This window comes from Pleurodeles waltl, chromosome 9 (assembly GCF_031143425.1).
Source record: "Pleurodeles waltl isolate 20211129_DDA chromosome 9, aPleWal1.hap1.20221129, whole genome shotgun sequence".
NCBI lineage: Eukaryota > Metazoa > Chordata > Amphibia > Caudata > Salamandridae > Pleurodeles > Pleurodeles waltl.
Window position 1 is genome coordinate 465,347,680 of NC_090448.1, and position 20,203 is coordinate 465,367,882.

The 20,203-nt window shown below is 47.4% G+C and overlaps 1 protein-coding gene across 2 annotated transcripts in view; it reads right to left on the reverse strand.

Annotated features, from left to right (window-relative positions):
• The window catches only part of EXOC3L4 (exocyst complex component 3 like 4), a 584,807-nt gene that overhangs the window by 24,317 nt on the left and 540,287 nt on the right, over positions 1 to 20,203 (reverse strand). Inside the window, exon 12 of one of the 2 annotated variants that reach the window (XM_069207294.1) lies at positions 19,868 to 19,989. The exons of the other annotated variant lie outside the window; for it this stretch is intronic. Within the exon in view, the coding sequence (XP_069063395.1) occupies positions 19,868 to 19,989 (122 nt within the window). The remainder of the gene's footprint in view (positions 1 to 19,867; positions 19,990 to 20,203) is intronic. 2 annotated transcript variants of the gene reach the window in all.

Here is a 20,203-nt window from a genome sequence, read left to right on the forward strand (position 1 = left end):
GGTTTTTGGCGGCTTGGCAGTTGTTGGTCAGAATGACCGTGGCGGCTTTCCGCGGCCGTGGCGGTAGAATGGCGGTCTTTTGACCGGCGGTATGAGGCTTTTACTGCCGAGGTCAGAATGACCCCCATTATCTTTTCATCTACCACTGTCACTACTACAAAAAATTAAGACACATTTTAGAAATTTGTCAGGGAGTGCACTCAACCTCGACTTGCCTGAAACAGTGATGAAACAGCGCCGCAGTCCCCGCAATGGGGAGGACCCCCAGAGCTCCAGGAGGCCACCTCAGCACAGCTTGCACTGTCCACGGGCAGTGGGCGTCTGGCCTGAGAGCTCCTGACTGGGTCCAGGGAGGTAGGGGGTCCCTCCATGTTGTTTTCAGGAGGACCCCTTCTAGTTTCGTTACGCCACTGCCTCTTTGAAATTGTATGCAGACACCACCTTCCTTGACCACCTACTACAGAGCCATTCATATTTCTCAAGCAGCATACTACATCAAGTGTCACATAGAGCTACTAATGTGTGCTCAGAGCAACAACTGTAGGTGTGAGGGTACCTCACCTTATTTATGGAGGTTCCAAACACCTGCAGATCCCCAAATCTGATTCTGACTGGAATGACATTTTGGACTTCAAAACACAAGATCATAGGAGAGCACAGTATTCTTCATGCAAATGAGCCCATCTGACACAATGCAGCACTTTTGATTGATCATTTATACGTTCCTAGGTGAAACTGAGCTAACACAGAGATAATGACTTTGTGTCCGTTGGTTGAGGTTGGCGTTCTTAAGCTCCATGCCACCCTATCTCATGAGTTCCATCTCCTTCAGAGTCAATTCTTGCAATACCTACAAATGTGACATTGCCTACAAGCCCGGGCTGGGCAATCAACCATAGGGGTGCACCTCGACCATGTTGTCTTTACACACTTATTTGGAGAAAAGAGGATATTATAAGAAGCTGATATCAGGATTATACACTCTCTTGATTGTGAAACTGCTCTCTAAACCAAAGGAAGATCTCTTGTAAGGTAGATGGCAAATGAGAATGTAGCTACAATTTACTGAAGAAGAAGCATATCTCTGAGGAGGAGTTAATCTAAGCCCATTGTTTACCTGGAGGAGTCCTGACATTGACATTGCTGTCCTACAACACCAGGAGAATGCCTATGATGAGGAAAAGAATGATGGGGTTCAGCAGGCTGGGACTTCAAAAAGGACACCAACAATAACAAAGAAATACTATGCTTTGGAATATGTGGTCAGGACGGGAAGAGACATAAACCAATCAGAACTTAAGGCAGGTGGAGTCAAAAACTGTGGGTCAGCTGGAATTGGAAAGGTGAGGATGAGCGCTGAAACCGTGGATGGAGAAGACATCTGATTTCCAAATTGGAACGAGGAAGAAGGAAGGAAAGTACCCAGAGAAGATGACTGCCCTACCTCGACAAAGTCTAGAAGACCTGGACGGAGGACTTGTGGATGCCTTTGAACAACCCACCGCAACTCAGAAGAGTTGCAGCAGAGAGGGTGAGTGATTCGGGGACAAGGTGGAGAAAATTATCTTTTCCCAAGGGGAACCTTGGTCACTGCTATATTGTGGCCTTAAAATTTCCGCACTCCGATTAAAACCGATCATATACTCTGTAGAAAGAGCATGTCAGATATTTGTTTTTGTGAGTTTTCCTTCTTTCTTTTGGTGGGGCTGTTGTTTTCAGCATGTGTGTTTCACTTCCTCTGGAGCTGAAGAGAGAGCTGCACTCCTGAATAGGAGATTAGCAGCACCGGCCACATGCAATGATTTCAAAAGATGTGCACATAAAGCATGAAGGGCAATAATACAAGACTGTTGCCCATGAGTAGGGAAAGGGGTGGAGCTTGAACAATATCAGGTCACCTCTAAGGTTTGCTTGTAATTGTGACAGGTCTGCATGATCCCCTCTATTTTGGAAATATCATCACAGGTGAGGTGAAGGTTCATACACTATTGCAGTGAGCCTGAATTCTATACTTACCACTCAGTCTTTCCTCGCAGAATCCAACTGTGTTATCTCAGCCCGAACACCTGGAAGGAAGAAGAAGGAAAACCCACCAGCGTAGTCCATGGAGGGAGGAAGCGGCGAACATTCCAAGGTACCTTTTCATTACCTTCTCCCAAACCCCAGGATACTTTGCATTCTGGCTCTTTGACTACAATAAAACATCAAAATTCAGAAACCTCTGCAGCCTCTGCATACTTATATCCACCTATCCCTCTTACATTTGGTGTCAGTCAAACCCAGAACCAGGGCACCACCATAGGGAAATTAGCAGATATCCTTGGTCAACAAAGGGGACACACTTATATTCCCTCCATGGTTCTGTACAGGTATGTCACAGGAGAAGATCCATATTTCTTATTATACAATTTTGAGCATATGGCCAAAGCTACTGTATGGCCAGCAGACAGTTGGGGTCAGTACTTGGGTTCCTTTTTGACTGGAGACTTACAGACTGGAAGAATATCTTGCTTCTCTCCATCCTCCGGTCCAGAAGTAGGAAAGCCAGCATGCGCATCTAACCATAGAGAGTGCATTCAAGATCACCAGTGACTTCAACTGGGCTAATGAGGCTCAAAAGTGTTGTGAAGAAACTAACTGGCGAAGCAGTAGCTGTGGGACTGCTAAAACCACTGAGACCATGTTAACATAGAAACCATATATAGTAATGTTTGTGCATACCCCAGTACCTAGGCCTCATCATCTGGGCCCACAGTGTTTTCACTGTGGAGGATTTGTACATATGGCCCATCACTGTCCCCAAAAAGAAGAACCCATGGAGGTCGGAATGGTTAGATCATTATATTGTAAGAAACCTGAGACTCAGGGCTCATATCACTGTCAGATTATGGTAAACGGTGAACCCATAGCAGCCCTGGTGGACACAGGATGTCTTTAAAGTGTTTTGGGGCCTCAATTGCTTTTTGGGGGAGTTAAGAACCCTACAGGAATGGTAACCATTCAGTGTGTTCATAGGGAAAAGATGTACCCTATGACTGAGGTAATTCTTCAGTATCAAATGGATCAGGCAGTTCCCCCAAGGGTAGAGCTCATTCCTAAATTGCCAGAACAATTGACTGTGGGTAATGATTATCCTGACCTGGACTCTTGAATGCAGGAGGTATGGAGGGAAGGCGACTCATGTGGTGAAATTCAATTTTCTCTCAACCGAAGAAAGTGAATGGCCTGTACCCAAGGAACAAAAAAGCAGGAAACAAAGAAGAGAAGAAAACACCCAAAAGGGTGTTTTCTGTGTCTACTGATGAATTTATATGGGACTCTGATTGGAGGTTCCGGGCAGCCCAACAGGAAGATCCTCTGTTTAGAGAGGCCTGGAATACTGAATCAGAACATTAGGACCAACAAGGGTTGTTATACAGAAAAGGCATAAGGACCCAACCTCATCAACTGTTGGTGTCGGACCCCTTTAGAAAAAAAAATATTATTCCTAGCCCACAGCCATTTGCTCGGTGGTGATTCTAGTACAGAAAAGACATAGAAATCCATCCTAGGCCACTTTAATTGGCCAGATGTATATCAACAGGTGAAGAAATACTGTAAGCAATGTCCATATATCAAAAGAATAACCCTTATCAACCCTATAAGGTTCCCCTACATCCTCTCCCAGTAATTGAGGAGCCGTTATTTCAGGTAGACATGGACATCATTGGGCCTCTTATACCATTTCGTAGTGGGTGTTGATACGTACTGGTGGTGGATTATGGTACAAGATATCCTGAAGCTGTAGCTTTATGTTAAGCCAATGTCATGCACATAGGCAAAGCCATGAAAAACATATGTTTCAGAGTAGGATTTCCAAAAGAAATTGTAACTGATCAAGGGATCCCTTTTGTTTCACTCATCATGACACAGGTGTGTCAGAGGCTAAACACCAAACAAATACGTACCTCTGCTTATCACCCCAAATGGATAGCCTCGTTGAGAGTACAACGCAACTCTTAAGAGCACTCTAACAGAATTACCGGGTGTAGAAACTAGAAAGTGGGAGGAAATGCTACCTGTGGCCCTTTTCACCATCAGGTGTAAAGTACAGAAAAGCACTGGATTCTCCCCTTTTGAGATCCTCTTTGGCCATCAGCCTCGCTCTTTGTTGGATGTGGTCAGAGACGAATGGGAACAAGAAAAAGGCTCCATCCCATCCCTCTGGGAAGAAGAAGGAAAGCTCACCAGCATTAACTGGAGAAGAAGGAAGCAGATGAACATTCCAAGATACCTTTTCATTCTCCTGTCCCGACCCACAGAAACACTTTTCATTCTGGTTCTTTGACTACAATAAAACATCAAAATTCAGAAACCTATGCAGCCTCCATGTACTTAAAATTGCCCAGCCCTCCTACAATGACTTAAATTCAATTTTTAAGATCTTACAAGACTAGCATTGTACACCTTACTGGCTACAAAAGGCAAAACTGTCTAATACTGTGGCAAACTGGTGCTATGGCCTGCCTGGGGGTGGAGGGAGACAATTTACATATCCTCTGATCCTGTCTTTTCAGGAATATATAGCTCTCCAGGTTTGCCAGTGGGTTTCAAACTTGTTTCCACACATCCCGTAAGAAGAAAGAAACCACAAAAAATAGGAAGAATTGACTAACATGACTAACACCTAGAAAACCCCCAAAACTTTAGAAATAACTGCGTGTTCCTAAAAGTTGGGATGATGGTGATTGTAGCACAGAAAATATTTGTTGACACAATTTCTAGAACAAAAAAACAAATACTTTCATAGTAAGGTGTGTTATTTTGAAAAGCTGTCACTCTGTCCCCACACCGTACGCTTTCCAGAGGATTGTAGGCTACAGCTTGTATGGTTGGTTGGATACTGCATGGATGTCCTGTGCTGTAAACTTAAAAAAGCGGATGTTATGCATGGGTTATTAGACATGAGCTCTAAACACCTTACTGTGAATACGATGCAGCAACTGAGCAAGCCAATGGCACAGAATGGTGTGTTAGACTGCAGCACCATCTGAAATCATGAATTATTTTCATGGAATGTTGTGCAAAATATGAGAAATTATATGAGATTCAGGGAAGTCTAGAACTCCGACCCAAAAGTGAAAGATTCTGAAAGTTTAATACCTGGAACCACTTAATTCTCAGAAGTGAAATGAGTCACCAGAACTGAAGGTTTCTGATAATTTTCAGTGTCCCAATCAGCTTCCAAAACAGTCTAATGTTAATTGTTGGACGTGAAGGTAAGACGACTTCACAGTGTTTACAGCCAAACTAGCTTTCTACTCTTACCATTGAATGTTTTTTTTCTGGAGAAGACAAATGAGAATCCAATTGCAAATTCTGGGGAATTTGGTGAAATATCACACTGAGAATTAGGGGCTTCGAAGTCTTTTTAGAACATATAAATATTACGATTCTGCTTTTTTTTTTACTAAGAATCACTTTGTGCTTTGTTCAAAAGCAACTTGATTTTCATACATATCAATTAATTTTTGCAACAAATTTATTATGTTTGCCATTAACTCATGATGTACATTTTATTTAGGGGATGCCTCACGATTTGCTGCTAATGAAATTTAATGCTAATTCAGCATAAACTGCTTTTGGGTTAAAAACATTTTCCCCTCCTTAGACAAGAAGGCACAGCATTGCAGCTGTACTGTTAGCCAACAATGTTTTCTTTCCTGGCTATGATACGTTTGCTTAGTTAGAGGAGGCAAACTTGCTGCTTTAATCTTGTGCGTTAGTTTATTCTGCACTCTCTTGGTTTTCTTCCTTTCTCACAGGAAGAACCTTTCAAGTTCTGGACCGCTCTTTTTTGTCAGATATCGTCCCTTCAGCTTGTGGAGTCCCTCAGGGGTCCTCTCTAAGTCCAACTCTCTTTAATATCTACCTATCCTCCTTGGCTAAAGTAGTCGCTGCCTACAATCTTTCAGTGGTCACCTACGCTGATGATACTCAATTAGTGGTTTCTCTCTCCGGTACTGCAAATTCTCCCTCCGTCAACTTATCTGGCTGCATGAGGGATATAGGCGACTGGATGATTCAATCCAAACTCAAATTTAATGATGGTAAATCTGAAGTGCTCATTCTAGGCAATGGCTCTCCTGCCTCCCCTTTAACATGTTATTCAGAGGCCTTCACCAGTCTCCCTCCCCTAAAGGACAGGTAAAAAGCCTAGGTTTTGTATTGGACTCCCGTCTCACGATGGAACTACAAGCTTAGAAAATGTATTCGGTTTGTTTTGGTCTTACCAGATCTCTTAAGAAGATTCTCAATCTTCTTCCCACCTTGTCCAGAAGGATCCTGGTCCAGACACTGATTCTTTCCCACCTGGACTATGGAAATTCCCTTTATCTTAGCTCCCTGGAATACGTGGTAAGGAAGCTGCAGATTGTACAGAACACGCCAGCTAGGGTCCTTACGAACTGCCCCAGACATCTATCTGCCAAGCCGGCTCTTGTAGCTCTCCACTGGCTGCCGGTCAAACAGCGCATACATTTTAAATCCATGTGCATCACTCACAGAGCCATACACAACAAAGGTCCATTTTTTCTCAGAAAACACATCTCCATTCACGCTCCTCTGAGACACCTCAGATCTTCTCTAGCCCGGCAGATTCATATACCCCGCGTCCGTGGAAATTCCTTCACTATCAAGGCGGCCCATCTTTGGAATGCCTTACCTCTTGAGCTTCGCCATGAACCTTCTGAATCTCTTTTTAGGAAGAGATTGAAAACCATGCTCTTTAGCCACTAGTATTCCTTTCATGTTTTCTTCTGGATCTTCCTGTACCTTCAGCGCTGGGATGCCCTAGGGTAGCTACGCGCTTTATAAATGCATCAAACTAAACTAAACTATTCTTCAGCGCAGGTCCACTGGATAGAATGTTTGCAATCCATTTACCTGCATTTGCTAACTGCACACAGTTGAACTGCATTAAGCATTGTTTAACATGTCTAGAGGAAATGCTGTTGCATTCTGCAATGTGATGGCAATCCTTTTTGCACTGTACAAGATGTAGGTATTTATTATTTACTGATGTTCGATTAGTTCAATTAGTTAAAATCATTCCATCTCAACACAATTAACAATTATAAACCATGATGAAAACATTGTTTAAAAAAGAAAAAGTATCAGCTTTGTAGTCCCCGTTTGGAGCTCCAAATACCCGAACCCTGATAGTCCAACATTAGTCATGGAAGCCATAGGGACGCACACTATTCTAAAGTTCTTACTGCTAAAAAGTACTACCTAGTCCATCATTCATGTGGGGGCAAAGTATTGTCCGCCAACCGTGGCCTCTCTCAACTTTTACTCCACAGGCAGATGATGTCCATCATGGCCAGTCTGAGTCTTGGACATTGTCCTTATCTTAAATTCAATTTGACCCCCACTGGTCAAAAGTGCTCTCTACCGTTAAATTGTGGCCATAAAAGTCAAAGTGCTCAATGCGTAAAAGGCAGCCAGGGTAAAAACCATCATAGACGTTTTAGATTACCAGTTTCTGCTTTCATAAACTTTAAAAAGTGCCCAGAGCTGACATGATTTTCTTTAATGTAGGTTAAGACAGCTACCCAACATGTCCTCACAGATGTACATCACATGTATTAAAGACTCTTCTGTTTACCATCTGCATCTCACATTACATTCACCATCCTTGCAACCATACAAACAGAACCATAGGGGGATAAGGCAAAAGTGCTTTCTCATGAGTCAATCAATCAATCAGCATTTATAGAGCACAGCTTATTACCCAGGGGGTCTCAAGGCGCTAGCTGGAAGACACGGGTCAGTCAAAGACCCAAGTCTTGAGGTCCTTCCTGAACTGAGCCAGTGATGGGGACTACCTGAGGTGGAGCTGCATCTAGTTCCAGGTCTGAGCGGTGAGGTAAGAGACGGATCTTCCTCCAGCCATGGTCTTCTGGATCCTGGGGATGGTAGCGAGAAGCAGTTGCGCTGAGTAGAGTTACCTGGAGGGGGTGTAGAAAGAGAGGAGGTTGTTGAGGTAAGCAGGTCCGACGTTGTGAAGGGCCTTGTATGCGTGAGTCAGGAGTTTGAATGTCATGCACTTGATGATGGGGAGCCAGTGTAGATCTCTCAGGTGGGGAGAGATGTGGCTGTGGCTGGGGATATCCAGGATCAGTCTGGCTCTGGCGTTCTGAATTCTCTGGAGTCTTGACTGGAGTTTTTTTGTTGATTCTGGCATAGAGTGCATTGCCGTAGTAGAGTGCCTGGGTGACTGTTCTTTTTGTATTGATGGGGATCCACTTGAACATATTCAGGAGCAGGCAAAGGGTGTGGAAGCATCATGAAGAGACGGCATTGGCTTGGCGGCCATGGACAGTGATGAGTCGAGAATGATGCCGAGGTTGAAGGCGTGGTCAATTGGAGGTGGGGCAGTTCCGAGGCTAAAGGGCCACCAGGAGTCATCCCCGGTGGAAGTGGTGGGCCCAGGGTGAGGAACTCCTTCTTGTCCGAGTTGAGCTTGAGGCGGCTGTCCCCCATCCAGTGTGCGACTGCCTTCATTCCATTATGAAAGTTATTTTTTGCTGCTGATAGTTTGTCGGTGAGGAAGAGAATTAGCTGTGTGTTGTCGGTGTATGAGATGAAGTTCAGCTTGCGGTGTTTGATGATCTCGTCGAGCGGGGTCATGTAGATATTGAAGAGTGTTTGGCTCATTGAAAAGTCTCAGGAAACATTGTATCTGGTTTCTGTCGGCTTCTAGGTGAAGAGTCAGAGCTTGACTCTCTGGGTTCAGTCAGTGAGGAAGGGGCGGATCCGTTCCAGGACTTTGCCATGGATGCCAGTGTTGTGTAGTCTGGTGCACAGGGTGGTGTGGGAGACAGTGTTGAAGGCAGCGGAGAGGTCAAGGAGGATGAGGGCAGCTGTCTCGCTGTAGTCCAATAGGCTGCGGATGCCATCTGTGGCTGCTAGGAGTGTGGTTTTGGTGCTGTGGTTGTACCTGAATCTGGATTGGGAGGGGTGGAGAATGTGGTTGGCTTCGATGAACTCAGTGAGCTGTGCATTGATCGCTTTTTCGATTACCTTGGCTAGAAAAGAGAGCAGTGTGATTGGTCTGTAGTTTTTCAGCCCCGTTGGATCTGTAGAAGGTTTCTTCAGGAGGTGGTTTATCTCCGTATGTCTCGAGACGTCCAGGAAGGTGGTGGATTCAATGGAGCGGTTGATGGTACAGCATAGCTCGGGAGCGATGATGGCTCTCACTTGATTAAAGATGTGGTGGGGCATGGGTCCGAGGTTGCCCCATGATGGGTGGTATTCATGAGCTTGAGGGTGTCTTCAAGGGTGAGGAGGTTCCAGTTCTCTACGGTCAGTTGGTGTGCATGGTGCTGGTGCTGGTATCTTTTCTTGCAAATCCTTAGCAAATGTCCTGAATTTTCCAGTGGAAGAAGGGGCGAGGCTGTTGCAGAGGTCTTGGGAGGATGGGATGTCTGTGGTGTCCGTGCCAGGTTTTGTGAATTCCTTGACTATGGTGAAAAGTTCCTTGCTGTTGTGCGCACTGGAGTTGATTCTCGCCTAAATGGCTGATTTTCTGGTTGATCTGATTTGCCGGTGGTGTGATGTGACAGCGTCTTTGAAGGCTTTGTGGTCTGTTGAGCTCTTACTGCTTCTCCACTTTCTCCTGAGTCGTCTACATGCGCTCTTGGATTCTTGGAGGTCGGGGGAGAACCAGCTGGGTCTCAAGTGGTCTTGGTTGCCAGTGGGTTTCCGTAGAGGGGTGAAGGTGTTAGCGCAGTTGGTGATCCATTGGTGGAGGTTGTGGGCTGAGGCGTTGGTGTCGGCAGTGTCTGGTGGTGGGTAGTGGAAGAGTGAAGTGGTGAACTGGGCTTCGGTGACCTTAGTCCAGTTCCTGCGCTGGGGCGGTGGACACGGTGCTATTCGCCCGTCTTAGTGAAGTAGATGTGGACGCAGTAGTGGTCGGTCCAGTGGAGTTCAGAAATATGTGAGAAGGAGATGTAGTTTCCAGCAGAGAAGACAGGGTCGAGGGTGTGTCCTGCAGAGTGTGTGGCAAAGTTGACCGGTTGCTTGAGTCCGAGTGTGGCAAGGGTCTCCACAAGGCTTGAGGTGTTTGCGTCACTGTGGTTGTCGAAGTGAAAGTTGAGGTCACCAAGGAGTATGTAGTCTGTTGAGGTGAGGGCATGGGGAGCAATGAAGTTGGCCAGTGCTTCGCTGAAGGGTGGGCAGGGTCCGGGGGTCTGTAGATGATCGTTCCACAGAGGATGGAGTTTGGATAAGTCCATATTTGAAAGTGAAGATGTTCGGCAATGAGGGTCCGGCCATCGACGCTGGTCAAGAGGTGGAGTGATTTTTTTATTGATGATGACAACACCCCCTCCTGGTCGGATGACAGTGTCTTGATACATGATCTTAAAGCCATCAGGGATGGCAGTGGCGATGTCAGGAGCTGTGGAGGTGGTGATGCAAGTCCCCCTGAAGAAGGCAACATCAGGGGCGAAAGAGTCGAGGAGGTCCCAAACTTCTATTGTGTGCTTGATGAGAGAGCAAGTGTTGAGTAGTATTTTTCTGAGGTATCCGGGTGGTCTAGCGGAGGGGGTCTTAGAGTGCAGGGGCAGGTGAAGGTGCAGTTGTGGCAGGAGAACGGGGCTTGGGTGTCCTTGTGAGAGGCGTGGTGACAGGCGGTTGAGCCCCCAGTGTTGAGGGTGTGCAGGGTGCTGGTGCCATATCGGTGGATGGAGCAGGAACCAGGGTCCATGGCACTGGCCGCAGTCCAGGCACGGACAGGAGCAGACGGGCTTGCCTTTGGCACACCACTGTGCATCTGCTGCGTGCAGCCACTCAGCAGCCACCATTAAGAAGGGGAGCGAGATGGGAGCGCTGGAAAGACGACGCTGGGAGGGGGGTAGGCCACAGGGGCAGAAGCAGCAGGGGAGGCACAGGGGATCTGAGAATGGAGGAAAAAAGGCAAAAAGAGTTAAAAAGCAGAAGGAAAGGTAACAGAGCAAAAAGGCAGAAAAGGGCACATAAAAAAGTCAAAAGGCAGCAGAGAAAGAGTCAGAAGGCAACTACTAGGCCACCAGGGATGAGGCACAGGCAGGAGCCTGTGGGTGCAGCAGGGTCTCAAACACAACAAGCTAGGCAGGCTTAGAGGCCAAAGGACAGCAGCAGCAACTGGTGGAGCTGCACCAGGGGAGCGATACTAACACTGACCAGAGGTCAGTGAAGGCGGTCCTTTCACTGTGCAGCGACTGCCATTAGGAAGGGGAGGGTAATGGGAGGAGTCGCTCAGCTGGGGGGCAGGAAGGCAGGAAACACGGCACTGGGAAGGGGTGTGGCTGCAGGGGCAGCAGTGACAGGGGAGATGCGGGGAATCAGAGAACAGAGAAAAAAGGCAAAAAACGCAAAACAAGTTGAAAAGCATAAAGAAAGGCAACAGAGCAAAAAGGCAGAAAAGGCCACAGAAAAAGGCAGAAGGCACAGAAAAAGGCAGAGGGCAGCAGAGAAAGAGTATAAGTGTATATAATTTGCATTTTTTGGGAGTGTTAAGTTCAGATATTCAGATAGGGTGTCTGAGATGTAAAGGTTCACGGCCCAACTACCATGAAATTTGTCTCTCAGATCCCTAAAGTCCTGATCCCATGAAGCTATCTTTGCTAACTTCATTTATAGTTTTGCTTTCTTTCTTTGTGGTTAAGGTGTTATTTATTAGATCTTCAGCACCAAAGGCCTGGATAGAGGTTACCAGGAGCTGACCCCATGCAGAGCTGGGTCCTGAACTTTCTCTCAAAGAAGGTGTTTTATTGAGCCAGTTGGAGCCATTCTCAAACTTTGACAGTATGAAACAAATTTCGCCCTCAATACTAGATCTTGCTTTGGTAATTTATATTTCAGTCTTATTTGAGGTTGGCTAGTGCGTTCTGGGAGTGCAAATAGACAGCGATAGCAGATACATTGCCACTCATACAGTTGATCCTTAAACACCATTGCACCATATGTTCTCGTGGCATCAACTTAGTTGCCACCACCGATAGTAGTGCATATGTGTTTTGGCATGCTAGGCGTCTCTTGAGTTCGGCCAACCTATATGTCAGATATTTTGCCACCAGTTACAAGGAGCCTAGCTGGGGTTTTCTGACCCTTCTTTCATCGAACGTAATGTTGAAATATTTAAAACTTGTTACTCTTTCTAATATCCAATGAACCAAGCTTCCCTTTTTTCAATCAGGCACTGTACATTTATTATATCACAGTCAGTTTGCGCTTTTTACTTTCTAATTTTTATACTTTTACAGTGCGAACATGAAGATCTGCTTGAACTTTGCTCACCAGATTAATAATCTTGCAGTTATGATTCTTTTATTTGCACCGTGATTTTATTGTTCCAAAATGATGGTGTTTCTTTTTTCTCTTTTGTTACTTTCAATGACTGCATTTTAGTTTATTTATTGAGATGGTTTTCAATAACCACTGAAAGGTATTACCCCGACCCATTGACGGATTGACACAAGGGCTCAGAGATGATAGGACTGAGTTGGCTTGAAAGTGTACACTGGAGTTAATGGCTGCACAAGATTCTTCCTTTTGAATAAGGGGAAGGAAATTAGAAAACACTTTGGATTGTGGGCAGAAGATACCTAAGGGGATGAAGTCTCCACGACAAGAGCCTTCCTGTATCAGCCAACTTCCATTAGAAAAAGGAGGCTAAGTCTTCACACAGAATCATTGATGAGGGGATTCCACTTACCTGGAAACAGGATTCACTAAGTTCCTAATTAGTTTAAAGATCTCCATGGGGGTATTCCTAGCCATCAGAGCTTTTTGAGGAACAGAGTATTCTAGCCTTCATAATTTCTGTTTTCTGTACGTATTAATTCCAGCAATGGTATTACCAATTAGTTTCACACTGAGAGTGATTAAGCAACCACTCCAGCCTTGCTTCAGCAGCTGAACCATCTGCTATATCTACTTTCGAAACATGGCGAATTTTTGACATTCAACTTCCTGTTCAGCTGTAACAAAACTGTTATGTACCGCACTGCTGTTGTGACTTTTCTAGCACATTCTGCCACTGGTGTGACCTTGTAGCACTGGTGACTTATCCAAAGGTTTACCTGTTAGTGTTGAGGATATCCTTTTGTGAATAGATGGGTGAAGGTGTACCTATGCAAGCCAGTGTCACAGAAGGGTGTGTTATTGGGAAAAAAAACCTGTCAAACTTTCCCCACACCTCAACTTTTCCAAACGATAGCAGGCCACAGCTTGCAAGCGTGATTGAATGGTGCGTGGATGTTGTGTGACGTAAACTTAAAAACCGAGTATTATTAATGAATTACCAGACATGACCTCCAATCACCCAAATATGAACATGATGCAGCAACTAAGTAAGCCAATGGCACAGAATGGTGTGTTAGACTGGAGCACCATCTAAAATCATGAATTGTTTTCATGACATTTAGTGAAAATTATGAGAAATTATATGAATGTCACTTGATGATATCTCACGTCAAAAGTGAGTATGAGGGATTTCACGTTCCAAAATCACACTCCAGGGAGACAGAGGCACATCACAAGACCTTGCCGAAAGACCCCTGGACATTGATGAACAGGCAGGCCCCTCACACAGACCTGGATGCTTACCATGCAGCAGCCCCACTCAGGAAACCACTGTCATCCCTAACACCCAGTCAAGACCAGCAGGCCAGGGGAGGCGTACCCACACCAGTGTACCCAGGGCACAGACAGGTGGAACACAGCTACAGAGGCCACAGTCTCCCACTCCCAACATGCAGGAAGGCGAGGGCCCCAGTACAAGTGGCACGTCAAGACCTGCACAGGGGGCACAGGCACAGGGGGCTAGGGTAAGTTCAAGTGCCCCTGTGGGTCAGGGGGTAGGGCACCGGATAGATGCAGCAGACCAGGACATCATTGCAGACGTATTGGGGGCCTACCAACATACCCAAAACAGGTTGGCACAGATTGTGTCCACCCTGGAGCAAAGTCAGAGGATGCAGCAGTAACAACACCAACAGGCCATGGAGCAGTGGAAAGACCACAATGCGACAATGGCCATCATTGCTGGAGCACTGCTGCAGTGGGTAAACAAACAGTCAGACACCCACACCGGACAAGAGGCCCCCACAACAGCGCTGGACTACCAGCAACAGATAACCCAAGCAGCAGAAACAGCACAGGAAATACCCTCCCAGGAATCACAAGGGCCAACCATGCCATCCCAAGAAGCACCACAGCAGGCACCCAAACGTAGTCTCAGGCCAAGATATGGCACTGGAAACCCAGCTAAGAACAAGCCCCACTCCAACAATTGACACGGCTACTACTGCAAAGCAACCATCCCACCCATTCACCAACAACACTTAGCTGAGGGCAAATTGAAGTACTATACCACAAATAGGACCCACCTATGACATCCAACAGGGCTGCCCCCAAGTTGGTTTTGAGGACACCCAACCCTTGAGATTGCCATCACTGTATATAGCACAATTCACTGTATTCGACCAATAAAGCACATTTCTCACCTGTAGCACTGTCCCCTGTCTTCAATGTTGAACAAAGTGGAGTATGGATGCAACTGGCAGAGAACAACTTTATTGTCAATTTGTGCTTGGTGGTGGTAATGTGTGTTTCAAATTAGGCAAGGAGGGAATGCATATATTGTCTGTCAGTACCATGCAGAAGAGGTCCATGTCTCACCTATCATGACCAATCCCCCCTATATGACCTGGCACACTGACAGTAACAGTCACTAACCACAATTACAGGCTTAGGTCCCAGACAGTTATTGGAAGTAGAGTTGTATCAGTTGGTTCCTGGAATTGACATCTTCCCCTTCCTCATCCTCACCATCACTCTCCTCACCTCTCTGAGGTAGCTGACCAGGACCTATAGCACCCTGCACCTCCAAAAGGGGGATAGAATGTCTCATAGCCACGTTGTGCAGCATGCAGCAGGCCACCACTATTCTACACACCTTATCAGACCTGTAGGCCAGGGAACCCCCTGAGATATGTAGGCACCGGAATCTAGCCTTTAGGAGACCTATAGTACACTCTATCACCCTCCTAGTACGTCCATGGGCCTCATTGTATTTCCTCTCTGCATCCGTCCTGGGATTCCTCACTGGTGTCAGGAGCCAATGCGAGTTTGGATAGCCAGAATCACCTAGAAAAAGGGTGAATACAGAGTCGACATTGTAATATCCCTCAGTCAGACAGGCAGGTTTTCTGCAATGTGTCAGTTAGTGACAGGCAAACTTACCTATGATCCACCCTCTGTCCTCTTGTAGTTGTTCCATCTTCTGTGGCACACTACTGTTCCTCAAAACAAATGAATAATGGACTGAACCCAGAAACATGGCATTCACATGGGAAATGTACTGGTCTGCAGTACATACCAATTGGATGTTCATGGAGTGTCAGTTCTTCCTGTTTCTGTACACCTGTTCACTCACTCTAGGGGAGATGATAGCTATGTGGGTGCCATCGATTGCACCTATGACATGGGGAATGTTTGCAAAGGGACAGAAGTCAGACTTGATGGCAGGGAGGTCAGCACTTTGGGGGAATTGCACATAGGATTGCAGATGTTGTACATATAAATTCAGAAATCTTGTCAGTACCTGGCTGAACATTGGCTGTGAGAAACCAGCACACATGCCCACTGTCACTTGAAATGAGCCTGTGGCCAGGAAATGGAGTGTGGAGAGCATCTGCACCTCAGTTAGAATGGCATGCTGATCACGATTTCCCGGAGTTAGTGCAGGATCCAGTAATGCACATAGGTCCTGAATAGTTGCACATGTGAGTCTGTAAGTGATAATGATCTGATGCTCCACCATGGTCCCCATATCCACAAGTGGTCTGTACACTGATAGTGCCCTTCCTCGCCACAAGGGTCGGTACCTATGAGGGGTTACAAAAATGAGTGATGTGCACACATACATTGGCATATTTGCTAAATACATGCAGTGCAGTGTTCATAGTAGTGTCTGTACAATAACTGCAACATGACAGATGTACATGTACATCACTAGGAGGGAACAGAGTAAATCATGTGTGCTACTGTACACAATGGATAGAGGCCTAGGTGCTCCATGTGGCTAGTAGGCCCTGCATTGTGAGTAGTATGAATTTCAAGATTCGTAGGTGATGGCAAAATGTCTGCCCACTGTAGTTCTGCCCCTTCGTTGTGGAAGTGACCTAATACCGCTAGTGGTTGACGTCACAGCGTACGGTGGTGTTGACCACTGTTCGCACCTTCATTGGCTAACATGGATGCCAATGGGGAATCCTGGCGTATCATGATCGCCGCCGGCGGTGACGGTGCATATCGCCGTGGAACGTACGCATGTTCGTCATCGTTTGATCACTTGACTTCTTGATCTCGTGTGGACAGGTACTTCACTCTGTGTACTGCTGTCGCCTGCCTCTGGCTATGGATGTTCCACGTGTTGCAGGGGAAAGGGCCCGGCCTTCACCCAGGAAGAACTGGAGAAGCTAGTGGAACGGGTCCTGCCCCTGTACGAAAGACTCTACGGATTGCCAGAGGTACAGGTGAGTACGGGTTTGGGGTGCACTGTGTGAGTAATGGATGGAGTGGATTGCACATATGGGTGCTCCTGTGAGCCAGGATGGGCCATGGTGCATGGAATGCTGCGTGCCACTGTCCTGCATGTCTGAGAGTACTGTCAGTCCTATGTTTGACAAACTGCCAGCTGTTCCCATCAAGCAAGTGTCTGACCTCTGTGTTCCATTTCAATATCACCCTACTAGGTCAGCAGCCACCAGAAGAGGGCACATTGGCATGCCATCGCCAAGGAGGTACGGACCCTGGGGATCTACAACCGGCAGAGCACCCACTGTCGAAAGAGGTGGGAGGACGTGTGGCGCTGGGCGCGAAAGATTACTGAGGCCCAGCTGGGGAAGTCCTCCCAACGTAGAAGGGGTGCACTTCGGGCACTGACCCCCCTAATGCATCGGATCCTGGCAGTGGCATACCCAGATCTGGATCGGCGCTTGAAGGCTGCACAGCAGTTACAAGGGGGTGAGTACTCAAAGACCATACTTCAGTCTGGAAGGATGAGTGTGTGTGCAAAAAGGGCTCATGCTGCTTAGAGTAGGCAATTTGACTGGTGTCCATCTACTGTATGTTCCCCAAAGGGTGTAGGGGTGTCCCTGTCAGGTTTCACCTACCTCAGCTCCAATACTATTTAAGGGGATGGGTGTAGGTCAGTATTCTGCTCAGTAGTCAGGGGCATGGCCATGGGCATAGTGCACGGTGCTGCCTGTTGGGTGTGTCTGCTGGGTGGGTGTATGCCTGGCCATTGTGTATCAGCATTCAGCTATTTACAAGTGTCTCTCCAGTTTTGTCTCCCCATCCCTGTTCTCTTGTGTTGGTTTGGTACAGCATCAACATCAGGCGAGGGAGCTGAGCCATTGGCAAGTGGGGAGGCAGCGGCCCATGGATCCTCCGAGGCAGAGACAACGGACGCCCAGGGGACCAGTGGGTGGGAGGGCGAGGGGACTTCCACAGGGGAGACTACTACCATAGGAGGTAGTGACTCTGAGACCTCCTCCGATGGGGGTCCTCCGGCGGTGGTGGACCCTAGTGGACACACCACTACCGTGAGATCTTCTGCCACCCCCATACCGTCACTGCCCTACCTTCTGCTCCCCACCGAGTTGCCCGTGCCCGCCCACCCAGAAAGGTGGGCGTCTCCTTCGCCCCAGGCACCTCCTCCCCTGCCCTAGTCAGCCCTGCTGCCCTCACAGAGGAGGCTATTGACCTCCTGAGAATCATCTCTGTAGGGCAGACAACCATTGTCAATGCCATCCAGGGTCTGGCATCAGAGGTGCAGCAGACCAATGCCTATCTGGATGGCATTCACGGTGCCGTGTCTGCCCTACAGAGATCTTTTCAGGCTCTGGCCGCCTCTCGGACGGCAGCCAGTTTCCCTGGCAATTCCGTCCCCCCTCCAACCTTCTCTACCCCTTCTAGCACCCCACTCCCTTCACCCGTCCAAAGCACACAATCAGGCCCACTTTCAGGCACATCAACCCACAAGAAGCACATCTCCCACCACAAGCATTCACACATCCAACAGACACCTGCACACACAACAATGTCCACTTCCCCCAGTGTGCCCAGCTCTTCAGCCTCCCTGTCTGTCCCCTCTACATCCACACCCTCATGCACTGCACCTTCACTCACTGTTACTGCTCCTCTTCCTCCACTCACCATGATAGCAGACAGCCATACATGCACCCCATACACCACACCTGCACTCACCACCTCTACTGTAGTTGACACATGCAGCACACTCACCAGACTTGCAGACACCCACCCAACATACATCCACACTAGCTGTCTGTCTTCTCCCACTGTGCCCACCCCCCACCTCCCAAAACACACAAACGTTCCAAGACACCCACACATCAGAGATCCGCCACACTACAGCATACTGAGCAGTCACCTGCACCCACTACACGCACACCTACACCCCATAAATCAACTCCCTCTGCCTGCACTCGCACACCCTCATCCACGCCTACCCCAATTGCTCCCAAGAAACTTTTCCTCTCCCGTGCAGACCTGTTCCAATCCACTGGCCCACCCTGTCTTGTCCCTAAACATGCCCACCTCCTTGCCCTTTCTGCTCCTTCCACATCACAGCCCACCCCGGTCCAGCCTTCCCATTCCAGTGCCCCTTCCCCGGTGAAGAAGAAGGCCCGCTCAGAGCCTCGCCCATCCAGCTCCACCCAAGCCAAACAGCCCCCACCCCCTTCAAAGGAGAAGCCCACCCCCCCAACCTCCTCACGCAAGTCAAAGTCACACCCCTGTTCGAAATCACCACCCCCTGCCCCCCTTCCGTGAGGTGCCTGGATCGCCATAGGGTGCCCCGTTCTGTGGAGTACCCAGCACTTGTGGGAGTCAGGTGTGGCCAGTTGTGGCCAAGGACAATGTGAATTTTATGGACTCGCCATTGGCCCTGTTGGCACTGTTTAGCTCAGTGAGCTACTAATTAAAGTTTCTGTGTAGCCTGTGTTTCGGGCTGCACACAGTTCCACCCTGGCGTTTGTTTTAATTTTTCCCGCCCTGGAACTGGCGGTGGAATGGTGGTTCATAATATGATGGGTGGGTTGGGCCTTTCCGACGGCCTGTGGGCGGACTCTGCCATCGTCAGCGGGACTCCTTTCCTGGCGGTGGGTGGTGCGCAGGATGCGTGTGTTTCGTTTGGTTCATTATTTGGCGGTCCGGCCCGCTCCTCTGTTGACGGTTTCTACCGCCGGCAGAGCGGAACGGACCGCCATGTTCATAATGAGGGCCATAATTTGGACCAGGTCTAATGTTTACATAAAAACCTTGCTGAGATCTTGAGTCAATTAGGAAGTGTCACTTATGAATCCTGATAAAGATGTGAGCTCAGGTTTGTACAAGAACCAAGAAAATCCTGGGGGTGTTCCTAGGCACGGCTCGCAGGAGGGAAAAGGGGCTGAGTGGGAAGTAGTGGGGACCAAAAAAAATGTAATAAAAAAAAACTACCTTTTTTTAAAGCACCGCCAACGCCACACCACTCCATTCACTCCGTCTTACATTTGCAGGCACATGCTCCCAGCCTGCCCTGCGCCTAATCCTGATGCTGCTCAGAGCAGTGTTAGGATTGGTTAGTAGCACCCAGCCTGGGCGCTCCCAGGCAGACTGGGAGCCTGTGCCTGCTCTCTCTAGCCCGGCAACACAGTGAAGGAAGAGTTATATTTTGCAGTGTTTATTTGTACAAGGACAGCCTAAATATCTCTGCCGTGCTATTTACCTAATTACTGTATACTTCAGCATACCTAATTTGACAACTTACCTCAGGTCTGGATATGTGCTAACTAATTGCTTCAGATGTTCTTTCATGCTTTCTTCTTCCTTGACACCGACTACTTCAGAAATGAGAGGAATAGCAGGACAAAGCCAGTCGGACTCGGAAACCTGGAAAATATATACATCACAAACGTGCATTCAGTATGTACAAGGATGTCTTAAATAGAACATTTCGTTCTGATTCTAGTAATTTAATCTGCTTCTTGATCCAGTACAGTTTAAAACATGACATTTCAAAAATATTTCAGTGCTATTGCTTTGTAATCTATATATTAGATTAAAAATTATTCTACTGCATTATTTAAATTTGCGTTTGATAAAT